At 28.8% G+C, this 12,964-nt stretch overlaps 1 protein-coding gene across 3 annotated transcripts in view; it reads left to right on the forward strand.

Moving 5' to 3' along the window:
- Positions 1-12,964, forward strand: part of LOC113518831 (carboxyl-terminal PDZ ligand of neuronal nitric oxide synthase protein) — a 239,020-nt gene that overhangs the window by 215,266 nt on the left and 10,790 nt on the right. The window contains exon 10 of one of the 3 annotated variants that reach the window (XM_052896544.1): positions 2,840-8,358. The exons of 1 other annotated variant lie outside the window; for it this stretch is intronic. In XM_052896544.1, the coding sequence (XP_052752504.1) occupies positions 2,840-3,697 (858 nt within the window). In that variant the 3' untranslated portion in view covers positions 3,698-8,358. Of the gene's footprint in view, positions 1-2,839; positions 8,382-12,964 lie in introns of those variants that run through there. One more of the 3 variants, XM_026903834.3, reaches the window with a different exon arrangement.

Raw genomic sequence — 12,964 nt, forward strand, 5'->3', positions numbered from 1 at the left:
CTATCCAAAAAAATATAGAGATAGTTAACTGTCAAAATTTAAAGTTGAAACGCCACAATTTCCTTCGCTAATTTAACAGTTGACAGCTTTAACAGTTAATACTAATTTGATGCACACGGCCGATAGACATTGAAATAATGACATTTATTAAATTACCAATTACTTCATTTGTCAGTGTTTCGCCCACGCGAAATCCATTCCCGTTAGCAATTTTAGAAATCATCCTACCGATACTAAAACTAAGAGATGTCTGTGCAAATTATGAGATCTTGCTCCACGAGCTTTAGTTTTACATTGATATATTAGACAGCAGTTTAGCTTTCTTTATGCCCTTATAAATTATTTATTTTATAGAACTAATTTCGATGCGCGTTAAACTTTATATCATATTAAATTCACGAATTCTATAATATAAAATGTTTACAATGTAATTTCTATAATTATAATTATTTCGAGTTAAAATTTCATGGCGATGTTACGAACATCGTAGACGGTCAAGAAGTTTTAATCGATCACTTATCTATTGGTATTTCATGTACATTAAACTCTATATATATCCTTCCAGAGACAATAAATGCGCACTTGATTTAAGCCGTTTGACCCTTTATGAAGCCCGCCAGTCCTCTATAATGGTAATTCATATTGCAACATATACTGTGACCTACCTATGTAATGGACGATTACAACTATCCATCAAGAGGATCTAGTTTTCCATTTTCAATATTAAAAAATATATAAATAGAAACTTCTAAAATTAAAATTACCTGTTCTTGTAGTCGACATCTGAGAGAATCTTAATTTACTCAAAATTAAACACGAATTTAGAATTCAACTTGCAAGTTCACTATTGTAATGTATTGTGGTAAATATTTGTATGTATGTTACTTACGAACTTTAAATTCCATATTTGATTTCTAAGTTCGTAAGCAACATATATACAAAGATTTACAATTTCATATACGCTAAAACTTGTTTACAATTAACCTCATATCTCATAAGTTCTTTGATTGTTTATTAAAATATGTCGTGAACTACCATACAAAAGGATTAAAAAAAATTCTTGATATATATAAATACGACTTTATGCTATTGTATTTAGCAGCAAATTTTATGTTACTCTTGATGGAAATAAATAGCATAAATGTCATCACGTTTTAAAAGAGAAACAATACCACGAAATAATATATACTATAATGTAAAAAAATCCACACAATAATGATAGGTGACAATTCAATACCGATAATCACAGCATTGATAGTAAGTAGTAAGGATACTTTGTAAAGTCATCTGTATGGATTCTTCTTGCATTTTCGTCTCACTTATCATATTGCTTTGCACAGCTGCACTGTGCTTCCATGGCTATGTTTCGGTTTGAAGAGTGAGATATGGCAATAAAATTGCAAGGTATGAAAGCATATCACCATAGACCCTTTTTCTTAAAATTTATTAATGATCACTATGGTAAACGGTTTTAAATTGTAAATATATTTTAGTGCTAAGTTTTTTTTTTTTTTCTTTTTAATGGATAACAATGGTGTGGTAACTATCCGCGCTAATGGTATATACCAATGAGGGATGTTGGGTGAGGATGAAAAGACAGGTCAGGTATCTTATTGTGCTGAGTACACATGGAATTCAATACGATGGTTTCCATGGGGAACCACGTGGAGGTCGACCTGATTGGGTATATCGCTAGCAATGGGATCTTTAGTCTTCATCAGTAACAATCCCCCCCCCCCCTGGTAAAACGATAGTGCTGTATAAGGAGTGGATGATGTAAGAATAGGTTCGCAAAATCTATAATTACAGATAAAATTCCAGGAATCTGATAAAGACAACAATAACACCACCTTTTGTTTTTGACGTCTGATGTTTCCATTTATTTTATGATCATGATGTGATGATAATTATAACCAGGGCTAAACAATAATTTTAGGAATATTATGTGATTAAATACTTACGTAAATGCTAAATTTTGCTACATTCACACTAATTAGAAGCATGTGTATTTATGTTTACGTGTATTGTCTGTAAGCATTTTTAATACATCATTAATGTCATAGTTCAAAAAATATCGATTGTATGTGAATACTAAAACAATTCTCGTAACTTAAAGTACTTTTTAATTTCAGCATCGATTACTTAAAGTCTTTGATTACAATATTATATAATTTTATCTGCACTTAGAAATAAGTAAGAAAATCATATAAAATTTAGAGTATTACTTATATTGTTTTAGTATTCAACTTTTTATCACAATTTCACGCAAACGATGCGTTAAATTAAGTAGAAAATGATAAAATATCATACCTCACAGCATTCATGTTGAAGTCTGGCTTGTTTTTTGTGCTTAATGTGTATTTAGATGAAATAGTTTTGTATATCAACAATATATTTTTTATTACAAATTTAATAAATAAATCGTGGGATTTTTTAAAGCATGATTTAAAAGACATTCAATTTCAATGAAAGTTCTTTTGTACAAGACATACTTATAATTATTCATACACATATTAGCTGATGTCATTAAATGTAGTAGAAAGTCCATGTATGAAAGAACTCATACATTATATATATATTTTAGTAGTCATCGGCCGATGGACACCCCCAATAAATAAAATAGAATTTGTCACAATGTTCTATTTAACTTAATTTGTTAAGTATCTTTAAATAGACAAATAAAATATTGCTATAGAGATTCAAATAAGAGAACTAATCATACAAATTGGGGGTGTCAACGATCGAAAATTACCTTCTAGTATGTTTCAGTTTAATTTACTTGCTTATTTAGTTCATGTTTTAATCTAATTATTTAATTTGTTGACGCTGCCGAATTCAGACAAAGGGGAAAGAGGACGGTGGAGTTTTGGAACCAGTGAAAATCAACGCTTATTCATCATGTAATGGCAATCAACAACAACTCAATACAGATGCCCTCGTTAATTTAATTGCTCATACTAATAAAGTAACACAAAATGTTGAGAACAACAATCTGACAATGGCTTCTTACTGCTTGACTCCTACGAGGCCTCCAACAAATGGCCCCACTTCAGCACCTAGCTTCGGTGGAATGACCAATGAGCAAATACAGAACTATTTAATATCAAAGTTCCAAGATATGGGTGGATTTTCTAACAGCAACGCAGAAACAAAATCAAGCAGTAGTTCCAATCAACAATTTTTCCAAAATAGTAACGCTTTTCCAAACATACCGCCTCTAACAAACCATTACAGTAATTCTGATCTCGCTAGCCTTATGAATCACAAAGTATACAAAGACATATGCAACTCCACTGATGAATTAGGTACGTTAGCTCAAGCGATGAGTGTGGGACAATCTGAAAATTCCTTGTATAGTAACAGTCAACCTACTACTTCTAAAGATTCAACTCCAGACGCCTTTAGTTCAGATGATGGCGTACCTTTTATAATGCCACTATCTCATAATGGAACTTTAACTGCGACTTCAGAAGACGGACGTGTAAGGTTAATCGTACCAGTGAGTCCATCTGAGAGTGTATCAGATGTAGTAGATTTACAACCCGAGGCGCAAACGTCGTCTGGGATGTCCCTAAAGGTACCAGAGCTACTCGCGCCGGCAGCACCAATCACTCGAACAACTAGTGAAAAAGTTCCAAATCGGAGTGAAATGATGGCAGCTATGAGATCGCAATGGACGAGGCATACGACTAAGTAGACGAATTTCTATATAGGAACAAATTCGAGTCAAGTTACCTTACCTTTCTTTGGATGATTTAATTCTCAATTGGTACCTATGTAAAAGTATATTCTAAAGAAATGTTATAATTTTCTTAATGTTTCTACGAACTAAATGTAGGTATATTTTAATATTTACAGAATATTTTATATTATTTTAGTATAGAGAAAAATCCATTTTGAAGTTTGAGACTTAAAAGAAAGTGCCAAATTGTAAGCCAAATCAACGTATGAGAGACATAAAGTTAGGCTAGATAATTATATAATTTATTTACATATCAATGTATTTACCTGTGTCCTACTCTAATTCTCATAGTATTCTTTTCATATGCGTAATATATATGTAATATCAAACAACATATCTACGATCATATCGAAATTAAAATAGGGTTTAGTTTTATGAGCCATATTGTTATGGTATAAAACGAAAACCCAGCAATATTTATGCTTTCGATGAGCCATAAAAAATGTAATAATAATGTATTATGGTAAGGAAATGTGATTTTCATCGCACTTTACTCCTAGTCTTTGCGATAATCATGTTTTATGGGTAAAAGCTTAAGTAAGCTGTTTTTATTGCTTATTTATTAACCCTAAAGGGGCATAATTTATCTCTTTATATTGAACTTATTTTGTAACAATGAATAAGGCTAAAAAACCTATGTGTACTTATAGTTTATTTATGATAATTAAAAAAAAAAAACAATTTAAGCCTAACTTTATAGAAGCTATGTAGTCGTTATCAAATTATGTAACATAAAATATGCATACTGTAAGACTTTTACCAATGAAACTGAATCTCGCACATAAATGCAAAAAAACAATCTATATTTTATTGATATTTTAAAAATAATTGTTACCTATATAAAAAATATCCATAAATGAAAGGTATTGAAAAAAATATTCATTGCATGCTTTACATGCTATAGTCTATTTAATAAAGTCATGGTTACATGGACCAATGAGGTAAATGTCATTTAGGTCTGAATATAATGAGTGACCATTCATCATAAAAACGAGTGAAAAGATCAAGATACTTTGATAATATTGAACACAAAATATTATTCTACACAAAACTAGTCAATTTAATGTATAATAATACTGTGGTCTGATCAATAAAAACATACCACCGTTGCGACACATATTGGATAGTCAAATGAAACGCATGACAATTTACACAAGACATAGAAATAAGCCAAATATATTTATTACAATCTTTAAATTAATACCGTTTTATGTTATATTTGAAATAAATGTATTATATTATGAAATTACCAAATGAAAATTTTCTATTTATTACAAACCGGAACACTTGCACCAACCATTAATTCTATAATATTGTACACGTATTTGGATAGGTGTCTAGATTTATCTACCAACATATCTATCAACATGGCCGCAGTACGAAGGTCAATAATAAACTCGTCGCCTATTTGCCAGGTTTGTTCGGTAAAATCTAGGAAACTTAGACGGTAGCTTATATTTAATTAAAATTGTACCAGAAGAAATAATAATTTATATGAAAGAGTACATTTCTTAAGGTAATTTTAAATAATAAACTTTTGGACTCGTACTTGCTCTAGAGATATGAGCATAAGTTTTTTTAGCTCTTTATTTAAATATTGGGTACAATAGTAAAAGATATAATTTATTTATTTATAATTTTTTTTATCATATATTTTTTTTTATTCAATGTCCTTATTTTTAATCCCGAAATTCTCTGAAAAATAAATAGGCCAATATTTTCAAAATTCTCTTTACTGACTTACTGATAAAATAGTAACAAATTTTCATAGAATTGAGTCCGCGTGTAAATTATAAAGTATAAGCTTATTAAGTAAAACGAAGCCAACAATATAAAAGCAATGGAATCGTTTAAAAAATGTAATGAACGGGATAAAATAAAGAGCGTTCGATGTAAAGAAAAATATTACACTCCGTAATTATCCCTCGACTGGTAGTAAAGCTCCGAATTATCACAGTGTCGGATATTTTCTTAAAAATTTGAAGCTTTGTTATATGAATTTCGTTGACCTACTTCATTCGTGGCCGGCATGTTTATTAGCGAAGAGGTTATTTTTAATTTGTAAAAAAAAAAAAAAAACAATCAAATGCAAGGAATGACTAATTATTTTCTAAATAAGGCTTTTTTATTTATATCAACAAAGCCGAAATAATTATAATTGAAAAAAAAATTAACTATCTTTCTTATATCTTAAAATCTGATTTAATAATCAGAAAGTATGGATTTTATAATCTCTGAATTTTATAACGACCCTTTAAATATGTACATTTTATGAAAAGACAAATACAAATCTGTTCTCGTGTCTTTATTAATCAAAGTATTATATCCTTTACCTTATTGTCTATATTGCGAACTTGTAGATCACCGTTTTCAAATTCTAATTTGTATGCACGCTATAATATAAAAATATTTCTTAAAAAGTATTTAAGAATTTTATTTTATGTCGACATGTAAATAACATAATAATTCGACAATCTGTTTGACCTATATCTGAGGTACCGTGTGATTATGATTAAATGTTATTTAAAAAATGAGAGACAAATTTTACGGAGCTTGTTCCTTCACTTTCGTTTCAATTATATTATATAAAAAAATATGCTCACGGCTATAACAATAATGAGGTAATAATCTTTAATGAGAAGTATTTGTTGACTGTTACCGTTGTGATGAATTTAACACTTGACATATTCGCATTTAATCGAGCATATTAGAATCCAACATGACACGTGCCTTCTGCTGTCACTCCAGTTTATGTGGTTTGTAATTGGTGTTAACCATAACATAACATGACTTAAGTTATAGAATGTTATTTCTGTAATAATATTCTATATACTGACATCTATTATTATATTATAGAACACAAATAAACTAATATGAAATATGATAAATACTTTGTGGTATTATTAATACACACTTACCTATCTATTACAATATAAACCATAAAAAATTAAAAGTTAAAAATAAGGGAACAAAAAAAAATCAATTAGAAATAATATTATTGTCATAGTGGTTATTTTTATTAATATCTACAAGTCACTGTTTAAACAGTTGGAAACTAACTCAGACAACGCTTCTAAATTAGATTACTCGGCTGAATAAAGTTGGATAAGTAACTGGTATTATTTAATTAGTTTAGAGAATATTATTTTGGACATTATAATAGAACAGATATCGTTTTAGTAATAACTTGTTACCTACAGTATATTTTACAATAAATACCCATAAATAAAAATAATAATGTGGCTAATATTCCGACAACCTTTCATACCACAACATCTCAGTGTTATCATAACAGCTATTGGACATGACAAAATCACAGAAAACCCGAGCGTTACAAAGTTTTTATGATCATAATTAATGCGAACCTAACAATATCCCATTTATAAAAATTTATCAAACCATTTAACCCGTACATTGTGTCAATGGTTCGGACTTACATACATACCTGGAGATATAAATACAATTGAAAATCATTATTCTTTTTTTAAAATCAAGTAACAACTTCTGATTTTGACAGGTAATCATAACGTTGTGATTCTTGGCAGGAACGGCCTCGCAATGGAAAAGCTTTGACCACAGCGGATGTGGAAGTAATAAAAATACCGTGCCGATATATTTAGATCAATCGATCGGTTGCCTATGTCGCCGCACAATTAATCAAAAGAACTTTGCCTTTCAGTTGCATCTAATGAAATAGGCAACTATACAAATATTTTTATATCACACCACAAATTCCTTATGGATTTCCAAAAAAAAAAACAAACTCTTTTCTCGAATAAGTTCGCTACTGTGATTACATTATATTAGTGTAATCATTTTATACTCGTATATAATTTCTTGATTTCGATTCATTATATGTTATAAATGGAAAATACGTATCTACGTATTAATAATTGTATTTATCTACTATCTTCCAACATAGTGTCGAATTTATTATGAATCTACATGACCCGGTGAACTTCGTATCACCTACAACGCCATCTATTATAAATAATCCGAAGTAGCGATTCCCATACAAAAATACCTATTTTTGATTTTACTACATATTTTTCTGCTGAACTTTAAGTTTTTACTTTGTTTCTTTCAAACTATTTGTATTAATTAATTAGCAAACAAATAAAAAACATACTTAAGTAAGTCAAGCCGTTTTTAATTTGTAGCGAGACTAATGAACAGCAACTTGTTTATATAAATATAATAAGTTTTATAACACCTATCTAATCCGTTTTCGTTAATCGATTAAAAAATATGAATTGTTCTTTAATGTCAGTTATACTTAGATAGTATTTATGTACAAATGTGGTATAAATTTATAAAAATATGTGTTATTGAATATAGGATTTTCGAAAATCGAATATTATAATGGTGGTGATAGTGTTCCGTAATTAAGTTTCTATTCAATTATTTTTATTATTGTTTATCATTTTATATCTATGACCTAACTCTATATATCCTGTCAATTTATCAACTGTCCATAACATAATATTTCCATAGTTTCACTAAGATTCATAGCATCTGAACATGAATAAATAATAGTTAAATGAGATAATTTCTGTAGTATTATTTTAATTTTTACTATTTTATAAATGAAGATAATTACCTAATTGATCGTCACTTCTTTTTCCAGCGATGTAACCTTTTTTTAATTAGTTTATGAAGATTTTATGTAAGTATACTATAAAAATAAACTATTCACTATGGGACAGTCATATGCAGTGATTTATGAACATTTATTTACTATCTTTACATTAAGTCCCATAATAAGGTAAATAGAGAAACAAGAAAACGTAATTAGTACCCACTAGTCACAACTATAGTTATGATTTTGTCGATTTCAACTTTAATAATTATAGTAAAATTACATGAAAAATTATATACGCATCTATCCATAATAATATAAAAATATTCATCATCATTATCTTCCTACCCTTAGTAATCTTAATATAACAGAATATATGAATATATGTGTGTATAGACGTATTATTATTGAATTTGTGGTTTTTCAACGTATTTATTTAAGGGTAGCCAACAAATGCATTCCCAAAGAGGGTCGATGCCAAACAGGCGGCCGGTCGTAAAACCAAAAGCCACAGCCTTGGGTAATATGAATAAAAACATACTACGCTGACCCCAAATAATTCGGATACGGGCAGAAAGATGATGATGATGATTGAATTAAAAATGAAACGAAGTCTAAAAACAATTAAGTCAAGATATATTAAGAAATTGAATAAGTGATTATCATAAATGGAATACAGTAAAAAAAAAAGTAGAAGTAGTAAGATAAAAAATACAGCAGTAATTCTACCTATTTGAAAAGTAATTAACAAAATCAGTTCAGAATGGACGTGCATATATATAATATATATATATATATATATATATATATATATATATATATATATATATATATATATATATATATATATATATATCCATTATAAAAAGCACCGTCGTAATGAAGTCTGTTGAAAATGCAAAACCACCATAGGTTTTCAGGATCCTAAATAACCTATCAAGAAATACATTTTTTAAATGCAAAATATTTCCTTTTACTTTACTCAGTAATTTTAATATAAAACTATCTCTCATCTTTTACGTAATTATAGGTATACCTATATTATTTTATAGTGCTTTGTGATGGACATTAATTAATATTTAATATAACAATTCTATATGGATGTACATATAATTATTATATATGTAAATTATCACACATATGAAATTTAATATTTCTTCCAATTTTATATGTAAAACCTTCTATACTATACAAATATAGGGAAACTCAAAATTTTTTGTAGCACCTTTAAACCATTTACCGGTACTCTCTTAAAATTCTTAAATTTGGCTTTTATAATTTAACAAGTAACTATATATTTCGAAAATAAATAAATATTTTTATTAATATATATTACATTAATAGGAATAAGAAATAATACGATATATTGAGTTACAACTCCAGACTTTACAGTAATAACAAACTTAGACCCACTTGTCATGAAATGGTAACTACCTTCCATAGACATAAACAATGTCATAGATGTCATAGATTATACTCCGCCTCATACAGTGTCGGCTCTAGGGAGGAGAGAAATTCGAGAAATTGCCCGGGGCACCAGGTCAAAGGGGCGGCATGCTACCCAAGATTAATTATAATCGCTATTTTTTATTATAAAATATAGAACTGCTGATAACGATCTCTGAAATTGGTATGAATACATGAGACGAGTTATAAAATAAATGAAACTAGAAATGTATGTTCGGTTATCATATACCTGGCCAAACGAGACACGCGGCTTAGTATAAGTGTATATAATCCCAAATTATTAAGTACCCATAATTACCTATCAAATACCATCTATACCACATTATAATTATTTCAGTTGGTTTAAAAAAGAAGTAATATGTTCTGTGTTTAAATCATTAATATTTTTTTATTCAGTTTTTTATTGTAGATAACTATTCAATACAGTCATTACCAAATTAGAAATATCAGTACTTTTCATAATAATCTTATCTACAATTATGGACCCCTTTAGAATAGCAGAAAATAATATACGTATAATATTTGTAAGGGAACGTGTCTCGCATTTTGAGAAGGCCTTAATATTCTAGACATGTTTAGACAGCAAGTTTACTCCACGTGTTGTAGAGTACCTACCTGCCGCTTTTAACATAAGTTACGACAGTTGCTGAAAACTCAAGTGTTTCTTATTAAGGCGTTGATTGGATACGCACCTGTATTTATACAACTCACAAGAACCTCAAATTAATCTTATTAGTAAGTACAGTTATCAAATTACACTAATATACCTAAATATAATTTCTGTAATATAACTTTATTTAGCAGAATTATAATAAAGTATAAACAATACTAATATCTTATTACTAGAATTTATTTTTTATCTTTTAAAATTATTAAAGTATGATATGTTCGTTTTATCACTCAGAAATGAGCACAGTTGTGACTAAGTCGAGCGTAAACTGTTATATCAGTTATTGATTTTGTTTGTATTTATTTATTTGTTATTGTAGCAAAAGCATTGGTCTTTATTATTTATGCCACCCCCATAAAAATCTCATGGATAATCAATGAATTATTCAAAAGTTCCTATCATTATAATTTGGCAAGGATTTTTTGCCTTCGATAAATTTTAGCAAATTTCTGAAGGAATAAAAATATGTCTGGTCCAATTCTGGTAACGTATAATGAATGAGGGTCTCCAAAACTGGCTCTTAAAGTTTCTCAAACATCATGAATCATCACTGAGAACGGGGAACATAAAAATTATCCGATGTGTTCTTTATTAATAATAAGATTTAGGTATTTCTCTCACATACTCTTCCATAAATAAATGAATATGCTTATAACTGTACATAATTTGAATTTCAAACTTACGTCATCTGACGATCGTCGTATTTTGATTTACCTTACTTCATCACCTCCCAAAGGTTGCGAGTTTGGTCCTAGCACAATATATAGGTACATTTAGAATGAAGAGCGCTAACCGGCTAGGTGCGAAATGTTCTCACTGGCCGAGGGATTCGTACATAAATATGAATGCCATAAAATTGACTTTATTGCATTTTATTACGAAATAAACACTTAATAGTCATTATTATTGATACTATAATTCGTAATTTCTTATTTTATAATTATGGTTAAAAACAGGACCGTATAACTAATTTTCCTTTTGGAGAATTTTTAATAATTTCTCTAAAACAGAGCTTATACCTTTATTTATATATCTTTATAAACTGTAATTATTTTAGATTCTTTGCTTCAAAAACTTCGAAGATAAGAAAAGGAATGGTATTTTCTCATATTTTCAATCATAATTAAAAACTAAATAGCATAAAAATAAATAAAAAAAACACACACACACTTTAAACATGTAAATAAGGCTCTTGAAATTTTTAGTATCCATTTCAGATCTCTAGCAAAGAAAATAAAAATCTGTTATTTCTATTGCAATATCTGAGAGCTAATAATATGTAGAACTATCCAAATTTCAAATCGATAGCATTATTAATTGCTGAGGTATAACATTGATACATATGGACGGACGGATAAGGTAGATACCAAAACCTTTTGGTATGGAGCCCTAATTGTATGTCTTTCGATTATATAGTACTCATCTGTAGTATGCCGCTATGTGATATATTCAAATTATTTTTTTATCTAAACAAATATACTCACAGATTAGTTTCATAAAATTTTTATCAAAATCGGTTTAGTAGTTTAATTTTTAGATCATAGTAACTGGTTTTGCCACAATTTAAGTCGGTTTTTTTTTGTGAGACAATCTTTAATTATTATTATTTAAAAAAATCTCTCCTTAAGATAAGAAATGACGAACTAACTCCCGGCAGAAAAACAATCGGCCGGTGTTCAGAGCCCCAGGATAAGAAATTTATTATTATTATTATTATTTTATTCACTTATTTGTATTACAGATCCGATTGACCTTTTCTTGCCATTACGTGTATTATCTGTTTCTGAAACAGTATTTATTCTTTCTTTCTTCAATTAACGTTACAAATGGTTAGAAGAAAATGTTTAAAAAACGTTTATTAATCAAATTCGGTACAAAAGAAAATTTGCTGATAATTTTTATCATCATTAAAATTTTTTCAGATTCTTTCATAAAATGCCACTTGTCTTCTGTTTTTATCTCTCTCCCAAAGTCTCCACGTAATAAAATAAAATTAAAAGCACGAATTCCGCAGCTACGTTTTCTGTTAATTTGAGCTTCCGAAAGAAATCGTGGCCTGGAAGGCAATTAAGAACTGTCGCTATTTTTCTTTATCCGTGTGTTTGGTCATTAGGAGAATCTGAAGTAATATGATATAATCCGTCACGAATCAAAGTTACAAGTTAGGTACCTACCTGGAAAAATTATAAGAGGTAATGCAGGTAAACACTATATTACAATGTCTATTTATAATTAGCTTTTTGCCGCTGCGTCGAGATATACCACTGAGAAATCTGTATCCAATTTGGTACAGTACTTTTTACCGGAACAAATATACAGGGAGACTTCTAAAACTTCTAAAAACTATTCTTTTGACTTCTACTGCTCTTATCATGACCCTTTAGATAAATTTCTTTTAAATATCGCCCATGTACAGACATTGTCTAGTTACAATTTTATTATATTAGTAAGATAAAATTAAACAATATTGAAATAATGTAATTAAATTTAATTATTCCTCAACAGG

Source organism: Galleria mellonella, unplaced genomic scaffold (genome assembly GCF_026898425.1).
Source record: "Galleria mellonella isolate WM207_F2 unplaced genomic scaffold, CSIRO_AGI_GalMel_v1 utg33, whole genome shotgun sequence".
NCBI classification, from domain to species: Eukaryota; Metazoa; Arthropoda; class Insecta; order Lepidoptera; family Pyralidae; genus Galleria; species Galleria mellonella.